This window comes from Mytilus galloprovincialis, chromosome 7 (genome assembly GCF_965363235.1).
Source record: "Mytilus galloprovincialis chromosome 7, xbMytGall1.hap1.1, whole genome shotgun sequence".
Classification (NCBI taxonomy): Eukaryota; Metazoa; Mollusca; class Bivalvia; order Mytilida; family Mytilidae; genus Mytilus; species Mytilus galloprovincialis.
In genome coordinates, this window is record NC_134844.1 from 10,269,963 (window position 1) to 10,292,716 (window position 22,754).

At 31.9% G+C, this 22,754-nt stretch overlaps 1 protein-coding gene across 1 annotated transcript; it reads left to right on the forward strand.

Moving 5' to 3' along the window:
* The first annotated feature begins 218 nt into the window (after nucleotides 1–218).
* LOC143082268 (uncharacterized) lies at nucleotides 219–22,092 on the forward strand. Its single transcript, XM_076257868.1, has 27 exons — nucleotides 219–408; nucleotides 1,083–1,337; nucleotides 1,781–2,001; nucleotides 2,918–3,023; nucleotides 3,752–3,868; nucleotides 4,488–4,623; nucleotides 5,014–5,194; nucleotides 6,118–6,394; nucleotides 7,693–7,879; nucleotides 9,488–9,699; nucleotides 10,043–10,275; nucleotides 10,613–10,766; nucleotides 11,041–11,219; nucleotides 11,427–11,570; nucleotides 13,006–13,168; nucleotides 13,631–13,775; nucleotides 14,250–14,371; nucleotides 15,003–15,145; nucleotides 15,653–15,800; nucleotides 16,064–16,267; nucleotides 16,859–17,065; nucleotides 17,554–18,330; nucleotides 18,576–18,788; nucleotides 19,260–19,355; nucleotides 19,866–20,197; nucleotides 20,790–20,997; nucleotides 21,673–22,092. Exons 1-27 carry the CDS (start codon nucleotides 369–371, stop codon nucleotides 21,948–21,950), a joined length of 5,478 nt encoding a protein of 1,825 aa, XP_076113983.1. The 5' UTR covers nucleotides 219–368; the 3' UTR covers nucleotides 21,951–22,092.
* Nucleotides 22,093–22,754: the final 662 nt, after the last annotated feature.

A 22,754-nucleotide genomic window follows, 5' to 3' on the forward strand; every position in this document is an offset into this window, starting at 1 on the left:
TATGATTTTCTGTTTCAATATTATCAAATACTAGTTAAAGCGTCCCCTAACGAGTCTCAGTAACATAAATAATTACATACTAAATTATTTACATGATATCTTTGGTGTTACACTGAAATAAGAAGAAATATCATATTTTTCACATTGGTGTATCGTTTTTCGTGTTGATAATTGTGTTAAGATCCAAAATGACATTTTTCTTATATTATTAGATGCAATTCATAATACCATTAAACACTAGTTTGGATTTCTCTAAATGTCGGAAACTAAACATTAGAGGTTACAATAAAGCTGGTGTCTGGTCCACACTTTCCAAGGAGATTAAAACATGTTATGTACAAGACGGCAATTCGCTTATAATTTCAAATATGGTAATTGATGCTGTAGGACGTCAGGAAAAAACTATAGGTGAGAATTAATGTCATAATTTATAAAACAATACGTCACCTGACTACCTAACTGTATTTGTATAAATATTTTAGAATATCTAATGAGAATATAAATGTTTAACTGTATTCTAACCTAATGCAACTGACACGTTTAATACTATCGCAAATTTAATTAACCAAGCTACTTATAAACTAGTATATGACGTCGTCCAATCGTCTTCAAATAGTTTATTATTTATAAACAGAAATAACATAATGGATACATTAGCAATATATCAAATCTTGGAAAAGCAAATTCTAAAGATTTTGCCAAAAATATTCCTCATTCCTCTGAAACTGCTCGGTCTGTTTTGGTAAGTGAGCCTGTTTTACACCTATGCTAACTTACATTATATATATATGATAGTGTGTGATAATGTATGCAGTGCAAGCTATTGTTTTATTGATATTGTAATACAAAACATCATTCCAAAAGTTCGGCAATTAAAGCATCGCAGCTGATTTCGAAAATGTTGATTCCGAATGCATAAAACTACTTAAGTTAAGACTTGTTCGGAACTGACGGATTTTTCTACATATCCTACGATAAATTGGTATTACGATTGGATGTCTTATCTTGATCCTCTTTTCTGCAAACCATTCAATGAGAATTTCACATTAAAAGCGTTCAATAAACGCAATTTATCATCTCAGATGGGAACAAACATGATGGATATGGTCGGGATATTTACTTGGAGGAGAACGGTCGTTGGGAAGAAACTGACGTCGACTATACACCATACAAGAACATCATTTCAGCAACCTGGCCCTTACTACGTCACAAGAACTATACATGGGCTGTCATCGATGCTGAGACGTTAGATGTAACAAGTTATTACAAAGATGAGGATATGCTACAATTGAAAGATCCATGTTCACATCCTGATACTATTAAATGTGGAGTAACAAGTGAGTTATTTTGAGAAGGATTGTGCTGTTGATTTATATGTGTTCGATCATAATTAAACATCACCTGGTAAATAAAGATAATCGCATCCAATTTCAAAGATTTCTGTATATTATATGGCCGTTATTATATGTTACATTTACAAAAGTCTTTAGATCGGGTACTTAAGAGGCAGTCAGCAATTATGTGCATGGTCTGTTTCAGACACGGGAGCTAGGATAACATACGAGACATGTCTGTAAATAAAACGATTATTAAATTGTTTCATTGACCAATTCTATTAGACATTATAAGTCTTACGACAAGAATGTGCTTTGTGAAAAGACAAACGTACTCTTTATGTTTTTTTTTTGTTAGGAATATTAACAAAGCTTTTCATATTACTTATATTAAATATTCACTGTCAAATTTGATTTAAAATGACTGACATTTTAATACATTACAGACAAAGAATATGTAAATGTGATATTCGATTCAAATAGGGAACTAGAACACGGTAAACGATATATCATGTGTATCTATGCTCCTCGAAAGGAGATACAGTACGAGAAGTGGACAGAAGTGTTAGATGAAATAAAGTCTTGCAGTGATGGAGTTACGGTTGATTTAACACCACCTACACCTGGTCACGTGTGGATTGGTATTGACCCTAAAGAGGAATATCAAGTAAAAGTCATATATAAACCTGTTTCTTTATGTTTCAGCACACACGTTACGAAATATAATCTCTAAAATAATACTAAACTTTTCATATTAGAATATTTAAACAACACGTTATTAATTACATGAGTCCGAAGCGGTGAATGATTTCGATCACCATCATCAGAAAATAATCATCTTCATTTATAGATTATTGCGACTTGATAAAACAAACGTAGTATTGATTTAAACAGTTTGAGCATTTAAGTGAGGTTCATCCCTCTCAATTATAGAATAGAATATGAACACGGGAATGTGTCAAAAAGACAACAATCCGATCAAAGATTAGAACAGCGGAAGTTCAACAATGGGTCTTCAACGCAGAGAAAATATCCTACATCATTTCTACATCTGGAAAGGATCTTAAGCTCGCCGTTTGCCAAACATGGATGATAGTTCAGCAAAAGGGATACCACACTAACCCCGAAACATTCAATTGAATAAAAAAAATTTAAAGAAAAGTACAGAAGACTTACAAAAGTTATGGTTACTAAATTGGAAAAAGACATAATTGAGAGCCGAAATATTATTCAAGTATATTTGTAAGGTTTTTCGTAGAGCTTTGGAGCCCATAACATAGTTGGAACTTTCGTGTTTTTCGGTTCTGATGTAAAGAGGTAGAAAAAAACAAGTTATATGAATTGGAACCTCAACATAAACATAAAACGTCATACAATAATGATATAATTGGCAGCTGTATCAGACGGTACAACGAAAAATCTGTGTCGAGTTTATTAAGCTGATGATAATAGGAGACATATTGTGATTGGTAGAAGAAAATGTTTTTACTATATGAATATCAATATCTATTGTATTGTCGAATTGAAAAACATAAATATAAGGATTTTTATGTTAGCTTTTTTTTATTTATCCTCCTTTTTAGTCTTCAACAACAGATATTTTTGTCAGCTGGGATTCATTTACCGATGTCGAGGAGTATAGAAAAACTGTGCATGCGTCAGGCATAAAAGAGTACGAACTTGGAATAGGTAAGCATTTTTTCAAATATCAGAATTTAAAACAAAACCTTCATAACTTAACAGTTTGTTTTTAATTCATTGAATAAAGCATGCATAAGTGTATTGTGATATTTTCGAATGAAATACCCTTTTGAGTAAAGTCTAAAGGTTAATGCCACTACAAGGTAGCACTCGTATCCGCAAAGTTGAAAGGAATAAATAAGTTGCAAAAACATGTTTTCCAATCCACTATAAGTGAGTATATTTAAACTAATGACAAGTCACATGCTTTTATACAAAACAAATATTATTAATAAAAATTAGTTGTCATATTTCTTAGTTTTTAACACCTGCTATATTTTCTTGCCTTGATTTCGGTAGTTTTGTTGACTGTTTCTTGGCTTTTATTGGGTTTTTTTTTTGCCAATGCATTGTTATTTTTTTTTTTTTTTTACTTGTGAGTTTCAACATCCTTTGGAATCTTTCTCCTATCTTCTGACCGTATATAATTTTATTTATTTGGTAGACTTTGTAAAGTGATGTTTCGTAATTAACTTACTATAGATTATAAACTCTTCATAGATACTAGGATTAAGATTGTGTACCCCAAACGCGCGTTTCAACATAAAAAGACTTATCAGAAAAACCTAAGCATTTCTTAAAATTAATTCTTAAAATATAATAAACGTTTCCCAATGGAAAATCACGAAAATGTATTTTCCAATATTTTTAATACTATTTCGGATTATACTTTTCAGGATCTACAAAGGGAGGAACAGACATATATCCATATACAAAAGTTGGACTTGTGAATCATTATACAGTACATGGTTTGAGGTTACAAAATGGACATGAATACTATGCAACTATAAGAGGTATCAAATATTACAGATTTTACACTAAATTCATTGTTGTAACATTACATTAAAACATATCAATTCGTATACATGTACTTTTCAATTTATATGACGTCTAAAAGAGGGAAGAAATATACCAGAGGGACAATCAAACTCATAGATAGAAAACAAATTGACAACGCCATGGCTAAAAATTAATAAAAAGACATACAGACAAATAATAGTACAGAAAACACAACATAGAAAACTAAAGACTAAGCAACACGAACCCGACCAAAAATTGGGGGTGTTCTCAGGTGTTCCGGAATGGTACATGTGGTTCCTTTGAAGTTACATAAATTTGTACGTTTGCAATCACGAATAGGTAGAACACCTGCAATTTGTTCAGGTCTCAACTGGCATGCTACATTTGTTTGTGGTTTCTGGTCTCTAAATTCTGATATAGTCGTGTGGTTTGTAAACAACTCGATTCTGTGAAATTCTCGATTATGGCGTTTTGAAAGAATGAATGTAGACACATTGACTAACAAAGTTTGCTATTATAACAATAGCGCCTAGGATTCTCTTCGCTTTATAAATTACTAAAAATAATGAAATTTTTACACCTCGGTTAACTACTGCTGAATTTATTTTGTAGCGTTGGATTTTGCAAAACGAAGTGCCACATCAAGTTCACATCCAGTAAAGATTGATGGTACACCACCAGGAAAATCTGATCGACCAATAACAATAGAAGGACGTCATTTATCAGATATGAGTGAAATAAATGCATGGTTTGTATATTTGTTTAACATTTTATTTTAAGAAAGTTTTGCGTCGACCAAACTGCGATTGAATGTCGATGTTATAGCGATCAAAAATTAAAAAAAAACAAAAAAACAATTGGCAAATGCGTACACCATATTTCCATAATTTCAGAATAAATACCAAATTCTTTGTCAAGGATTTGCCATAATCAGCAATTTCAATGACACTTGAATGACAAACAGCATAATTAGGGGTAGTTCGATATTATAATATTCTATTAAAGATAAATTGAACATGTATTCATAACATTTTCAGTCTGAATTTGAAATAATCCATACACATAAAAATCAATATAGATCATAAAAAATGTATTATATTTGTATTTATCAACTTAGATCTTTTTCATTGTATTAAAGCTGGAGAGATGTTTTCCTTGATAAAGAGAGTGGGATTGATCATTACCTATGGTCGATAGGATCCCATCCTGGATATGATGATGTCATCCCGTTTACGAAGACTATGTTGGACTGTGGTGTGTCAGCTGAAGATACAACAATTGATATTCACGAAGGTCATGCCTACTTCATCACAGTTAAGGTAAAAGTGAATGTACAACTGTTGACATAATTTCACAATTCAAAGAAGCTGATACATGTAATCATACTTTTGAACTATTTTCGTAATAAGTCAATTGCCTGAGATGTCTTAAATTCTGACGACCATATATGCGCATTAAACAACGAAGATACACAAAACAAAACAGCACATTTTTTTTCTTTTTTCTTTACCTGAATGTTTATCCATCCTTCTTTTTTGTACATTTATAATATTGAAATAATGTGTACATGTAATGTTTGAGAATACAAGCCCAAAGTATTAGCTAAAGTTTTGATTGTACATATATTTTTGGAAACAGACAATCCACATGATACCCATCACATTTTTTTTTCAAACAAATATCACATTCGGCATATTATATTATATCTATTTGGTTTAATTGTCATGGTTATAACAATTGCTTTGACGATTTATATGACAACTGCTTTTCGAAAAAATATTTATTTACAGGAGGATATGCCTATTATGTAGATTGTCGAAACATGTAATATCGCTTCATTTAGATTAAATGTGATTTCAATTTTCGTTTTGTCTGTATTTGCCTAATTAATAAAGACCCTGTATCTAAAGGATAGTTCATAGACAATTGAGTATTAATAAAACAAGTCCTTCATTTGACATTTGTTTATTGAATCACCTGGAAGTAGCAAGTAGACCTACTGTTTGAAATGCTCAGTAGTGTCAAAGTATTCAGACGAGGATACGAGTTCTACTTTTTATCGATGAATTTAATGTATTGTAGAATGTATTATTATTTGATTAATAAAACTGATATCCGAATTAAATGTTAATGAAAAGAAATAAATCCAACAAACGAAACATATAGAATCGTCTTCGCCTCATTGAACTTAACTGTAGTAGTTTACTGTATACAGTTTTGCTTTTTTTATTTATTTCCAAAGGCTGTAAATAGAGCCAATCTCATCAGCACCGCTTCTTCCTGGGCTTACATATATGACATGTCTCCCCCAATTGCCGGTCATGTATACGATGGTAGCCGAGAAACTGCTGCGTCTTATATGAAAGATATAGATTACCAAACAGACGTCAAGACCCTATCTGCTTATTGGGAAGGATTTTATGATCCACATTCTACTATCAAGTCATATTATGTTAGCATAGGAACTTGCCCTAAGTGTGAAGATGTATTAGCTAATCAGGATATAGGAATATCCTTTAGTAAGTTCGTTTTTATGTCATTTGAACAATGTCTTTGTAGGAACTATTTTATATAAAATAGATTATCAAGATACAATACGTTTTGGAATGCTGTACACATATTATGCAGGGGCCTTGACCTGTTCAGATTATTATCCAATCAGCAAAGGGGTTTCCCATTCACCTCTGCATGTGCTTCTCATTTACAATTGTTTTGCGAGATCATACTAATTAACCAATGAGATTGCTTATTAAGTTTGAATTATCCAATCAGCACTTATTAGCAGGGCTCTTGTTTTAAACGCGCAATCATAATTATTCTTAAAGCAACGCTTGCTTGTAGTAGTCATTTTATATTTTTCGGGAAAATAATTTCTTCCCACCCATCACTCCCTAGTGGACATTTATTGTTATTTGCTATATACATATGTATATTACAGATATTGTTGCATTTGTAAAATCTATGCATGCTTTATATTGTTTAATTAGTAGAGTAGTAATGTTTCAAAGAACTCACAGTTTTTATGTACTTCTTGTATGGAGTACCACAGTTTTTCAATGTGATTCTGCTTTCTTTGTAAATATGTTTATTGCGTATTGATATGCAAAGAAAATATTAAACTGTGATTCCTCTCCCAAACCTGTGTTTGTTCAGTTTGTACTTAATACAATAACCAGTTAGCTTATGTCTTTGTCCAGCTAATTAACTCTGATTAGTGTAAATTAAGTGACTACCTGCATTGTAACTATTCAGCATTAGGTTTGGGCACCAAAGGGATAGCAACCTGGTTATTGGTACCACTGGCCTTAATATTCAACATCAAATAAGGGAGGATCTGGGTGGGACAAGTTTTGTGGATTAATGTTGTGATTAACATAATTGACGCTTCTCCAAGTTCAAATATACTGTTCAACTGCATCATTGAGGTATCAACGTTCAAAATCGCTATTCATCAGTCAAGTGAATCACAATGCATGTCAAGGCCGTTAAATCCTTCTTTCTCAAAGAATACAATGATATAAAGAAATACGTTTGACATTTTTGAAACAAAAAAGACATAACCATAACAGTCGGTTCGTATTTGAAATTTACATAATATGAATATTGTGTTTTCCTCAGATATTTTGTAGAGATTGATATGAGCAAAATGCCTTTCATGCAAACAGCTATTTGTAATAAAATGACAAAAAGTTGTTGCAAGATAAGTTGCACATCGTTGTTGAATTGAAATGTGGTGTGATAGATTAATGCATACGCCTTTTATGTTATTTCTTTTTCTGATGTGTCTGACCTTTGAAGTACTATGGTTTTTTGTCAGATTTTACCCTCTGTCATATGCATTTGGGATCTGGAATCCGATACTATACTACTATTACAGCATGTAATACAGCTGAAATATGTACATCTGTGACGTCAGACGGTGTTATTATTGACAACAGTCCACCAACACAAGGAATAGTGCTAGATGGTGTAGATGTGTATGACTTGGAATATCAGTCATTGAGGTCAGTCAGATTAACAGATTTCAAGAGAATTTTTTTTCTATATTTCTTCAATGTACAAGTATATGTAAGAGAATGATAATCCCTTCCGTCATAATTAAGCACGTACGACTGTTAGCGAGTACTTACTATGATGAAAAGGATTGTTGTTCTCTTACAAACTTAGAATATAGTAAAGTGCAAAAGGCTCAGTGCAATGTTTATTATTAGGTGGACTTTCCTTTGAGGCATTTCATTTATGTGTTGGTCATGGTGATGTCTGGAAATTTGAATAAATTGTGTTTTAGACACAATTTTGTAAACAATGACATGGTAGAAATTCTGAATACGTTTCCTGTTTAAGAGTATGTTTTCTAATTGTGTTTAAGGGGTTTTTTCCTCATTTATTTACAGTTCGATTTAAAAATTCAAAATCTTTTCCACAGCCAATTTTATTCCAGCTCCCACTCTTTACATCAGATACATTCGTACTACTCAATACACTAAAATTCAAATGTTAAAAAAATGTTTTTATAGTATCCGGAGATTCTAAAGTAAATTGTATTTCCTGTATGTACCGGTATATTGGAAATGAATATTCTTACTAACTGCAAATACAGTAATAAGAGTTTTGATAAGCGTAAAAGATGCAGATTTATTTTTGGTGGAGGATCTAATTTTTAACATAATAACACAAACATTATCTATTGTAATGCACAAGCAATATTTGAAATTATTTTGATCATGTTTGTTTGTTTCGAGATTCAACTTTCAATCAATAAAACTGTGTTCTGGTCAGATATTCTTTGTTTTGAACTGTTAATAGGCCGAGATCCTTACTTAGAACATGATTTTTATTCATTCTTAATTACAATAAAGGAACACATAATTCTGCACTTTCATTGGTCGAGGGCACTCTACTATATTCTAAATGCAGATGTATCACCATGATATATTTGTTTATCGGTAATTCGTATATTTTCCCTTTGATCTTACTGCCTAATATTTTCGAGTATCAACGTACCGGGCTGTATCACTGAAAATATTAGGCAATACATTGTGTGACGTCATAATTACCGATAAACAGAATAATAGGGAGTTCAGTTTTTGATACTGACTATATCACGTGGAACATCTTAACTACCTATTATTCTATATATATTCAAAAAGTTTGCATATTGTTCAAACCACAGACCTAACACTTTGGGTTGTTATTCTGCTGTAATATGTTATACATAAACAATATGATAGTGCACTGTAATTGATACATTTTCCCCGAATATATAAAAAGCCATGTAGTAAATACTTCTGTGTAAATTACATGAATTATCATTAATATTTTCACAATCATTAATTAACTGTTAATAAAACTTTGAATGATTAGAAATATTCGGGATTTTCTACCCCAGGAAAATATAAGTCTAGCTGTGCTTGTCAAAACCTTTTTTAATTTTGGGTTTTCATTGCTTGTCAATTTCGTTATTTATTTGGCTTTTTTCGATTTTTTATTCCAATCTCTTGTAGGCAAAATGCGCGTCTGGTGTACAAACATTAATCTTGGTTTCTTAGATGAGTTTATTTGTAATCTCCAGTTTTATCACCTGTTTTTTTGTTCTTACCTATTTCACACAGAAATTACATTTCTGCAAAATGGTATGGATTTACAGATCCCCATTCAGACATAGACAAATTTGCATGGCGAGTCGGAACAAAACCAGGATCAGATGATATTGTAAAATCCACACATTTACCACGCTCTGATATATTAGTGGAACCAGATTTATTACATAAACTACCAAGAGGACAGCGTATTTATGTAACAGTAAAAGCGTATAATAAAGCGGGTATGTACTGTTGATTTATTTCTGTAAAATTGATTAATGCAATATTCCTCTCCAAAAAGAACAAACTAGCCTTTTGTTCAATATGCTAAAATTATAATGTGTGTTTTCTGCTTTGTTATGTTGAATATGATAACAAATAAAACAGATCATCATATTTTTTGGTTTAATTCAGAAAAAAAAATTGTATTTGATGTAAAGATGACGACGAATATGTTTCTTTTCTGTGACATGCAATGTGTATTAATTTTTTTCTTCATGTTCTTACTCTATTCCGAATTATTATATTTTGTTAGTTTACCAAAACTTTATTAATGAAATATTACATATACCTTTTGATATGCAGGACTAAGTACAGAAGCCAATTCAAACGGTTTCCTCATCGACGACTCACCACCGTTGATAAAGGTGAAACCTTACATGTCAACAGATTATGGTTCCATAAAAGACAATTCTGTAGTATTTAGAAGTACTATACAAATACATTGGGAGGTAGAAGACAAAGAATCATATATACAGCGACAGTACGTCTCCATTGCAGCACACAAAGGAGGCGAGTTCAATACATCTTCAACTGAGGTAAATACAACAACGTAAAGAAACTGTGTTATAGTGTGCGATCTTTTCTGGTGATTTATTGTGCAATCGAGAAGTACTTTATTCTGAAATTAAAGAACAAAATAAGAAATGAAGAGAAGAAGAAAATAACATAAAAGAGCTGTTCTCATGATTTCATATCACGTAAAACAACGGCCATGTGCCTTCTGTTAATAACGTATGTCCAGAGGAGTAAATTGAACAAGCAGAGTGGATTATCTGTAAATGCAAATAAAGATGATAAAAGACGTATTGCAAAGTTGACTTTTTTCAAAAAGACTAAGACAAATCTGCATATTGTCTATGTTTTGTTTTGCAGTTAAATGGTATTGTGAGAGAGTATACATTTTCACAACTTGATTTACATGATGGCGGGAATTATACGGTAAAACTCATAGTTTGTAATGGTGCAAAACTGTGTGTTGAAGCCGAATCTAAAGGGATCATGATAGACAGCTCTCCACCAACTCCAGGTAAATTAAAAACGTTGAAAAATTCTTCTCCCTCTTTATGATATGATATGTTATGATATTTTTTAATTAAGTCTATGGAGTCTTTTGCATGAACATTTATATTCGAAGCAATTAAGTTATATAATGGATGAGGATGCAGAGTGTGATCTTGTAAAATTCAGACTTTATTCTGTACTAAACTGATACTTGCAATGAAAAACAGGTTATCGCTTTCATTCCAATTATCGACAAAATGGAAGTACAAGTATAACACATGCTCACTCATTTTTATTAGGCATGTTTGCGATAAAGACTGATCATGCTGCAAATCTTCATCGCCATGTTGATGGCTGGATGACTTGGTCAAGGTATAAGCTTTGGCTGTCATGGTTAGGATTCACAGATCTTCATACTGGAATAGACAAGTACTTTGTATCCCTTGGCAGCAAGTATATGACAGATGATTTCAATAAGGTAAAAAGCTCATTTCTAATATTGAGGTCTATTGATGTCGATATTCTCACATTTTACTGAAGAACAAACGAGTTTTGTAATATTTTTATTAGTACAGATGTTATACCGATGACCATTCTTAGAAAATAAGACTAAATTTCTAATAATTCACTAAAGTTGAAATTTGCTTTTCATGTTGTTATATGTATAAAAACAATTCTACTTTAGGTATCTGGTTCACCACAAGCATTTCTACATAACCAATCGGGAGTCGACAAGTATGATGAAGGATATGTCCAGACATTTGAAGTAGATACTAAAAACTTGGCAAAATTTGAGCATGTGTTTGTAAGCGTTTTTGCGGTTAACCAGGTAAAATGTGGTTACAATCAGTTATTTATGTAACAAGACATTGAATTTGATATAAAATAACACCAGCAAGTTCAGAATCCAAGATGAAGCATTGGTGGGAACGCTTCCATTGCCATTTTGCCAACATTTATTTTATCGATGTTAGGTAAAAAGCGAATGCGTGTGCGGTTCTGCCGTTATCCGCCCAGTTACACCATGAATAACCGTACAAAGCAAAAACGTAAACGGTGCACAAAACACGTTACACAGAACCCTACACTCATAAGGACCTCAAGATAAGAAATTCTAGATTTGGACTTTCACATCAACAGGGGGATCGACACTCATATGTGATTGTAATGATGTGATGCTGCAAATTAAAAATGGAAAGTTGGAATTGAAAAATTTAAGTTTTCACTTTTATCGAAGGGTAATATCTAATAAAATTGAGAAGTGAAATAAGGAATATGTCAAAGCGACAACAACTCGACCATAGAGCAGACAACAACCGAAGGCCAACAATGGGTCTTCAATGTAGCGAAAAATTCCTGCACCCGGAGGCGTCCTTCAGCTGGCCTCTAAACAAATATGCATACTAGTGCAGTGATAATGGACGTCATACTAAACTCCGAATTATACACAAGAAACTAAAATTAAAAATCATACCAAACTAACAAAGGCCAGAAGCTTCTGACTTGGAACAGGCGCAAAAATTGTGGCGGGGTTAAACATATATTTTGAGATCTCAACCCTTCCCCTATACCTCTAGCCAAAGTAGAAAAACAAACGCACAACAATACGCACAGTAAAACTCAGTTTAAGAGAAGTCCGAGTCCGATGTCAAAATATGAAACAAAAGAAAATAACCAAAATGACAATAATACATAAATAACAACATCTGTTATTCAATCTGTCATCTAACCAACATTATTTTTTTCCATTTTTTTCTTTCTCTTAAGTTATGGATAATACTTCAAAGTATATGAACTTTGATCACTATAGATGAATTTCCAAAATTATGATTGCAACTTAACATGCTTAACGTATGATAAGATAAGATAAGATAAATAATAGTTTATTAAAGTATCACATATTGATCTAAATTAAATTACATAACAACATCATAAAAAAATCAATACCCAGCCTATAAAGACTTACGAGAAACTGTATATACAAATAAAAGCTATAACAGTTCTACTGAAGGAAAATGTTATTTATAAAAACGCATAGTCATGCATTACATGATTAAAAACTCACTAAATATGTACACACAATTATAAAATATCTAATCATGAACGCTTCAAAATAATAATATAGAACTTACTAATAAAAATCAACAATAAATACAAAAGAAGTATAATAACAGTTTAGTTCGCTTTAAAACGCAACTAGGGTAAAGGTTACTTACAATTCAGTAAAAATGGAGCATTATAGCTATTTACATGGTTAATTACAGATTGGATTACCAAGCAGAATGATACATTCTCAATTTAAACTTGTACCCGGAGGTTCATTAGAATTGATAAGGAGATGTTCAGCGGTCACGTGTCAAGGACATTGTGTTTGTGCTGCTCAAGGACAACGATGTTCAAAACGAGCATGTAATGATGTGACCAAAGGTATTACAATTTCAAAATAAATATCTTATTTTTTAAATGTCAAAGGATGTGCAATCTGCATCCAAATGATTAGTTTATTACAATGTGAGACGCGCAAGATTTCTACTCGGAGATGATTTCATGGCACTGAATTTTACTCCAGTTTCGATGATTATTTAGTTTTAGAAAAAACTCGTTTCTGGCTTTCACATTTATTAGTCTGATATATTTTAATTTTTTTTTCTACGCTATAAATAGTTTTTTAACACACTTTCAGAAGCATACATCGTAAAACTTGCTTCGACGTCAAATACCGTAACGGATAGAAAACTTAACATTGTAACTCATGATGCTAGTTATATGCCTAACTGCTCCATGCACTGAACTGAAAATTGACTAAATATATAAAGGGCAACAAGTAGTCCTCAAAATATATACGGTCTATTGTAAAATGTGTTTGCATTTAGTATATTTGTATTTCAGCAAATACTAACAACTTGTTAGGCATATATGATATAACAAATATTCAGGAATCGTCTCCCTTTAGTGATGTGAAGTATACGCCATCAAATGTCGCTCTGGCAGCCAAATGGCATGTAGTACAAGCTCAGGGATTGGGGCCATTGTGGTAAATATAATTTAAATCAATCAAAATAACAGGAATCGAGTAATTCATAGAATATTATAGTTAAACGTATAATTTAGTGCAAGTACACAAATGCAATTTGTTGGTCGGAAAAAACCCTTGTTTTATATAAAAAGGGATACATAGTGCTGTGAATCAAACATGACTGTCATGTGTCAACTTATTTTAATTGAAAAAAATGTGTTTGTATCAACAACAAAAAACGATCGAAATTTGAGTGATTTTAAAGCATTCATGGCCTTCTTTTTTTTAAATCCAATTACTTATTTGTAAGTGATTATATGATTATTATCTGAATATAACATTTCGCTTTCTCGTTGGATAAAGACACAAGAACTCTTTTTTGATAGATTATTATAATTCATCTTAGAATCAGACATACTAGTATATCAGCTCGCGTGGGAAGGCGGGGCAACACAGGAAATTCATGTATTTAAAATATTCAAAATGTTTAAGGTATGAATGGACAGCAGGATATACAGATAAAGATGAACCGGAAGGCGTCTTTGACAATTTAAATGACGATGTCTGGCATCATGCAGGGCAAACAAACCAGGCAATATTGAATATCAAACGAGGTAAATTTTTGTACTATTAAATTAATCTTGAAATAAAGTATTCAATGTCATTAATATTACCAGAAATTAATATCAAAATAATAATGACTATATGAAAAGGGAATCGTAATAGCCTCGGAATCGCGTGGGCTTCCAAACATTACAAATGAGTAGTATTGACATTGGACTGAACAAGCAATTGCCAGAGGAAAACAGAACTTATGAACAAAATAGATTAAGAGTGGTGGACATAAAGAAATACAAGAAAAAAAAGATTTTGACAAACAAACTGCATTGTTAACTCTATCTGTGATATCAGTAATAATGGTGAACAAATGTTCTACAATTTTCAGAAAATGAAAAACACTATCTTATAATGCTTGTTGCACATCATCACAAGTATTAGTATGCCATTTCGTGCATATTGCTATGATTTGCACGCTGTATTTTCAAAAGATCCCTCATACGTTAAGTATGAGTATGGTGCCATTAATTAATTTTATTTTTTGTTTATAAATAATTAGATTATAAATGTATCTTACCCAGATCCCTGTATGCAAATACATTGTTACACTTTATTGTATTTTATATATTCAACTGTGTGATCACTTATTCTATTGAATTTGCAAGACTTATTGATTTTTAAATATAGGTCAACGGTTAAAGGAATCACCAGTATCGTATGCAATGTTTGTACGAGTTTGGTATGATGAAGATACATATGCTGTTTTTAAAACTGATGGAATATTAGTTATGTCAACTCCTCTACCAAGACGAAAAATAAAAGGAGCAGCGGTTTGTAGTTCAATCTTTTGTTATGGAGAACAAAATTTCATTTGAAATATACTTTGCCTTCTCACCTTTATCTTTATAATTAAATAGCGCATTGTAACATTAAACGGAGACTGTCATCATAAAGGATCATAAAGGAATATATTGCTGTGGTCATAAAATTCAAACAGAGACAACTGTGATTTTTGTTGTTCAAGACTGCTTGAAAAAAAGTGTTAGTGATACGCAACATGTTTAAGATCTAAATTTGCATGATTTCCAAAATTAGACAACGGAAGGAAAGGACGTTTAGATAGTTAAATATTAGGTGTGTTCTCCCTTAAAATGATTTAGGGTTTACTTATGATAGAACAGATATACCATTTAAACGTTGTAGACGTTTTTTTAACTAAAATTATTTGTAAAAAGGTTTTTTGTTAGTTATTTTCAAACCGAGCGAAACCCTCATCCGTACCTAAGATATATTTGAACTCACAACTTTATGTTTTATTTTTTAATATGTTACTTCAGGTTGTGGAACAAATACCTGGTTACTGGAAGAAGGATATAGATTATATCAAACCTGGAGCTCCGTTTACAATCAGATGGACAAATGTGTTTAAGGATGATGCTAAGATTATTGACAAGTTTAAAGTGTATCTGAGTACATATCCAGGAGGTATATCTTTATTATAATTGGAACTTGTATGTATGACCCAAACAAATTTCCTCAGTATTGTCAAAAAAGTGAGCCAATGTTTTCAATAACAAAGAATGGTTTAATTGTTCAATTTTCATCATTTCTTTATGATTCCGTTTTATTTTTCTTATGAGTTTTATTACCTTTCTTCCCTTTATACATTCCTACTGGTCTTAATAAAAAGACCCATTGATTAAAAATTTTATGTAGATAATATTAATTGAACAGGAATTTCGTTAAAGGTCACGACATACATGAAGTGGAATCGGATCTACCAGGATCAATAACGTCTCATAACATCAGCCGAGTGCCATTATCTCCAGGGAAAGTATTTTACAGTAATGTTGTAGGATACAGTTACTCTGGTATCCATGCTACTGAATCATCAGACGGTATCATGGTAGACTCTCAGCCACCAGTTACTGGTACTGTCTACGATGGTATAGGTGGGTATAATGTGATTCAAATCAATTAAACATGAGGTAACTGCAATAAGACGCAATAAATATTTGAGAATATACGTTGGTATGTATATCAATAGATATATTTATACTTATATCCAATTATTAAAAATAATCAACAAAAAATATCAGACTGTATCATGGTTGACAATCTGTCACAGTTTTAGGTTGGTTTAGTGTACCTTTTTTTTAACAATTTCAAACAACAGCCTTATCAACACTTCTCAAAAAAGATCAAAAGCGCCATTTTATTCTTCATGCAGAACAAAGACCACATGCACTTTATAGAATTTGGTGGTTAAATTAATGTTTTATAGTATTCATCATCCACATTCGTTATACATGTACGTCTCAGATAGACACATTATAACTTTTTGGGGTTACAATAGTCTGAAAGATCTCAGCAGCAGCTTTCGAACTAAATAAAGGGACTTTCAATGAATTAAAAATACACACACAAAATCAGTCTATAAAACGTACTAAACTCTTTTAAATTGTTGCTAAATGATATTGATCTCGTAGACAATATTTGTGCTGTGGACAAATATCTAGTTATGCTTTATTGTTCACCAATAGGTATACACGACATTGATTACCAGAACAATTCAGATGTTACCGGGGCTTCATGGCACGGCTTTTCTGATCGAGATTCTGGAATAACACATTACATGTGGTGTGTACAAACTAAATCTAAAACTACAACATGTGATGTTAGAGACTGGGAAAACGTTGGCGTTCATCATTCTGTATCCAGAATTATTAACAGCTCACGCATTGATACAGGTAAAAAATTATTTCCGTTCTCCATTTAACTGTGGTTTGTTTTCTCTACTTGGTGGCATTCTTTGTTTTAATGGTTTTTACCCTTGTCATTTTTTGGGCCCTTTATAGCTGGCTGTTCGGTGTGAGCCAGGATTCCGTATTTTGACCTATAATTTAGTTTAACAGATTGTGACTTGGATGGAGAGTTGTCTCATCGGCACTCATACCACATATTCGTATATCTTATTATGTTAATGTTAGATTACGGATTAAATATAAAAAATTATCAACGTCTTGTTTCTATAAATTAGTCTAGTACAATGTATTATACCATGCAAATTAATAGGCATTCGATGTTGAGTTGAGAAATTCAATTTTAAAAAATGTTCTATTTCACAATATTGCAAGTATATTTTGATAAGATAAAATATATATTGGGATTTAAAGAAATTATAAACAAATTTCAACATTATGAATATATATGATAATCAATTTATTTTCTAATGCAGGAGCTGAAATCGAGAGTCTTGTTTATGCAATGGATGTTATAGGACATAAATCTAAAACTGTAAAATCAAATGGCATCATGATTGACTCTACACATCCGGAACCTACTTTAATGGAACATTTAGATCATAATGAAGCTGCAAATCCTTCATTTGAGGATACAGACGGTGGTGTACCTATTGACTGGGATAATATAACCAATATCAATTTATGCAATTATATTGTACGTGCCTCTGAATGGAATAGTTCAATAGGGAGCTGCGTGAGTGTCTTAAAGTCCGATAAAAATCTAGCAATAGACGGAAGATCCTTCGTATTTGTCGAAGGCCAAATATCACAAACATTAAGTAATCTAAAAGCTGGACATTTATTCCGTGTTACTTTTGTAACCGCTCATCCACCCATACTTGGGGCTGTTTTAGCTAATAAAGAAGGATATGTAGAAATTGGAGATAAAAGACACGTCTTCATGGTCTACACAAAGCATGACAAACACGGTAGTTCCTCTAAAGAATTAAACTGGCATCACCACACATTCTATTTCCGTGCCTTTACTTTCGAAGCAACAATCAGTATTGGAAGTATGACTGGTCATACCGGCATTTTGTTCGATGATTTGAAAGTTCAGAAGACCTTTTTTCATCATCATAGTGATGAGAATGAAAATGGCAAACATATTCACGCACATGTGGTTGCTTTGCATCAATGGTCGTCGATCCATGCATCTTGGAATTTTGTTGATCCAGAGAGTCCGATAATAGATTACATGTGGGCTATTGGTAAATAGAAATCATAGAATTTAAAATTTCACAAACTGAAAACTATCATGTGTAATTTCATTGTAAACATATATTTTTCTTAATTTATATAGATAAAAATAAAACCTTAAAATGTTGACGCCAACTGTACAAGGTGGCATTGTAGCTACGTAAAATATATTTCCGAAAACAAATGCTAAATCAGGAATGCTTTCTAATCATTGTTCAATGCACTAACACATTTAAAAAATCCTATTTATTTGAAGGCTATACAGAAGGAAGTACAGAAGTCCAAGGATTCACAAGTGTCGGTCTGAATAATTTTGCTTACAACTACAACGTCAGCTTAGCCCATACGTCAGTCATTCATATCACTGTCATCGCTACAAATGCTGCAGGATTGAGACACGAGGTGCATGCCGAAGACTTGCTTGTTGACTTAACGCCACCGTATATAGATTTTATAAATGATGGAATAGGTTTGTAAATGAAAAAAAATAGAATCAGATCTTGATCTCTGTAAAATATTTGATGTATTTGATTTGTGTTTATATCAAAATACGTCGTCTTCGAAATAAAAGAATAACGCAAAACATTTTTATGAAAAATTATGAACAAATAAGATTTTGATCAAATTTGATTGGATGATTCCATTCAGTCATTTTGAGTAAAGTAGAGAAAAGGTGGGTTTGCGTCTCCTTAAAATTGACTTTAACTTGCAATGCGAATCAACATCATTTCACCATTAAAGTCATGTGTTTCCCATCCCGAGTAGAAAGACATATATAAAGAAGGAGAAATATTAATAACATATAGATGATGTAAGCTCAATATATCATAAATGAAGATAAGCATGCGAGAGCAACAAAACGAACAGTGATAATATCAAATCATGCATTGATTTATCAACTGAAACATATACAGAACTCACATGTTTCTATATGTTTTAGGATCTGACATTGACGCACAAACTACCGATGAAGTATCTGCTAATTGGGAGGTACATGACTCTGAATCTGGGATTGATGTCTGCGAATGGGCAGTCGGTAAGTATTTGTACGAATGGTACAAAGACTTACAAATATATAAAAGATAGTACATGTATACAATATGACATGCTCTGCTAAATATTTTATATTAAAGACATGTAGATGTCGACATAACGACTAAATTAATAGAATGAACCAGAAAAATCTTGTCTTTTCATAACATCTGAGTTCTGGGTTGTTTTCTTTTTTGGTGTGGTTCATGTTGCTCAGTCTTATGTTTTCTGTTGTGTTTTTTTTGTAATATGTCTTTTCGTCCTTATTCTTAATTAGGCATGTTGTTGTCTATTAATAGAAACCAAAACTTATAATATTTCTGAAAACCATGGTGTCATTTGCGTCCATTTCTACTAACAACAAAACGATACTGTATTGCTTCAGGATTTTTTACTTTACTTTTTCATTTAAAACAAAGAATATAGCTTTTTTTGTGTTGAGGCCACGCGAGTCAACCACCAATATATCATCAATAAAACAATGTTTTATTGTTAAAACAATGTTTTATTGTAGGTTACCAACCTTTTGGCAATGAAATCCAAACATTCCATGAATTAGTTAAAGGAGAAAGTAGGATATCAAAAGTGTTTCACAGCAGCCAAATATCAATGCAAATGGTACACGTGACATTACGATGTAGAAGTAAAGCCGGATTAATGTCTTCCAAGTCTTCAAACGGTGTTAAAATATCAAATCTTCCACCAAATACAACGACTGCTGAAGTAGAAATTCTACCACATACATTAACAGAGTATAACCCTAGACATCATTATCAGGGTGACACATCATACGTAAGAGTAAAATGGACAGGATTTGAGGATCTGACTGGTGTCGATTCCTACCTTGTAAGTCGTAGTTAAAAATAATATCTTAATCTTGATTAAATGGAAATTAGCTTTGGTCGGGTCACAAAGATAACCAACCTGACTTAAAGCATGATAAATGTCAGGATTATTTATGTGTCGATTAGGATTAGCGATTTTTCAAAGTTGAAATTTAGTCAAACAAAACCCGAGTTTTCGTTAGGGAGTTCCTTTTCCTGTATTCACTCCGTCAATTGGCAACCCATATACATGTCGGTCAAAATTTTTAAATTTTTATAATAAGCCAGTGTGTATATTTTCAGATTTTTATTCTCTTCAACATTGTTAAAGTAGAAATCTTCCAGGTGACCATAGATTATCGTATTGTTTGCGATATGTATATAAGATGATGTTGCCGTTTCTTGATACCAAACAATGACATTATTCATGGAATAATTGCATCTATTTTTAATTTTTTTTAATTTAAAGCAACAAACAATTTTTTTTTTTAAAAGAAATGACATTCATCAGTTTGACTAATATGTCATTTATATTGATTTGATTATATTTAAATGTAAACAAACATAAACATATTGCTTAAAAACGATACAATTTCTTTTTTTTAATTTTTCAGCTTACTTTTCACAGCCAAGATAAGACAACTGTGATTTCTAAATCAATAATTGCTGAGGACCAAGATACCTCCTTTTGTGTGTTTACAGGACTAGATCTTAGGACAGGAAACTTTACCACTAGTATTAAAGCTGTAAACAAAATGTATCTTAGGAGCGAACCTGTGTCTTCAAATATCGTTGTTTCATCAAAAGTCCCTGCATTGATAGGTGTGTACACTTAAAATCTATGAAGTTAAAACAAATGAGTCAATTAGTAGACCTACGTATGTACCACCACAAATGTGAAATAATAATAATAGAGACAGTCATAAATTTTGTCTCAAAGACACAAATAATCCAATTTCATCTACAGAGCATGGAAAAATTACTTTAAAGTATTGTACACAGTATTAATTTATTTAGGTATTACAATGAGTTTGTTTAACATCAACATTTAAAATTACTTTAATACTGTACAAGAGTTTTGACGCAAACAAAATAATGTCTCATTAATAAGTATTAAGACCTACGTTTTGAGAATACAACATATGATATGATCATGAGAAAGTATGACACATTCCAGCATGACCTTGTTGTGTATTAAAGACTAGCAATACAGTATTGCTAACTTTATTTAAACTTTATTTTTTTTATACATTTCGCAAAAACACTTTCTAAATTTTCTAAAATCTGTTTTAATTAATGAATGTATATCATTTTTCATTCTGTTCACTGTATATCTCATTTGATTGTGCAAAATATGATCGACGGCATCAAACGAGAACCATGTGTTTTGGTCAACTAAAACCATAATGGTTGTTATTTTCTCTATATAGATTTTAACAGTATGTTTTTTTTGGTTCCTTTGATTTTGTTTACTTATTTACATTATGACAATTGCAGATAACCCGCACTTACAACTGGTTTTAGATAACCGTACACTAACGTCCTCTTGGGAAGATCACTTTAAAGTTCATCAACCTTTGTATTATGAGGTGTCAGCAGGAACAACGCTAGGTGGCGCTGATATTATACAGTGGCAAGAAACAAAGAACACATTCCTAGAATTCCAACTTCCTCAAAAGATCAAATCACTGAGAGATTTAACTGGATATATATCTGTCCGATGTGTTTCAGCAAATGGAATGACGTCAGTCCTAAATGCTGCTGTCAAATTATAATAACATGAATAACAAACAAACCTTAATTCCGTGACCGTCCTTTCATAAATTCTGTGATACTTTTTTGTTTTTATTAGCTAGTTGATATATATGCATGAGTATTTTTGTTGATTTTATTATGAGTAATAAAATGTTTAAAAAAGATTAAACAATTATACTTTTTACAAACTAATGAATTTCGATAATATTGTTAGTTATCAAAGGTTCCAGAATTATAATTTAGTACCCCTAGACGCGCGTTTCGTCTACATAAGACTCATCAGTGACGCTCATATCAAAATATTTATAAAGCCAAACAGGTGCAAAGTTGAAGAGCATTGAGGATTTAAAGTTCCAAAAAGTTCTGCCAAATACGGCTGAGACTGTCGAAGGTTTTGTTTCTAAAAAGAGAGTAGTCAATCTTTAAATAAATTCAATAGTGACTACCCAACACACTACCTGTGAGTTGTTCTTCATACATGTATTTCAAAGACGTGGTATACTAAGACAGAAAACCAGCTAAAAGATCGGGTTAAGTGTTTTATTATGAAAGTTCATTTTGTCTTAAAATAATAATGACACGCAAAATGGAAACCAGCTATCCTACGAAACATTTAAACAGTCAAGTAGTATATAAACTGCAGTGCATTAATGTAGTTTTGCCACCACACACTATATCACAACTAATGCAAAATATGATCTATGATATGCATTTGGTATGAACATCTCACGTAAATGATTTGACCTTCATCAAATACGATAAAAAGTCAAGAAAACAAGTAAGAAAAATTGACAGATTTGCAATCAAATAGATATGAAAATAAA

Excerpts from the sequence above, each read along its gene's own strand:
- LOC143082268 (XM_076257868.1), top strand. The coding sequence starts at position 369 with ATGGTAATTGATGCTGTAGGACGTCAGGAAAAAACTATAG. Across the intron at positions 409-1,082 it reads ACGTCAGGAAAAAACTATAG|ATGGGAACAAACATGATGGA; the intron begins GTGAGAATTAAT and ends TTATCATCTCAG. Across the intron at positions 7,880-9,487 it reads TTGGAATATCAGTCATTGAG|AAATTACATTTCTGCAAAAT; the intron begins GTCAGTCAGATT and ends TATTTCACACAG.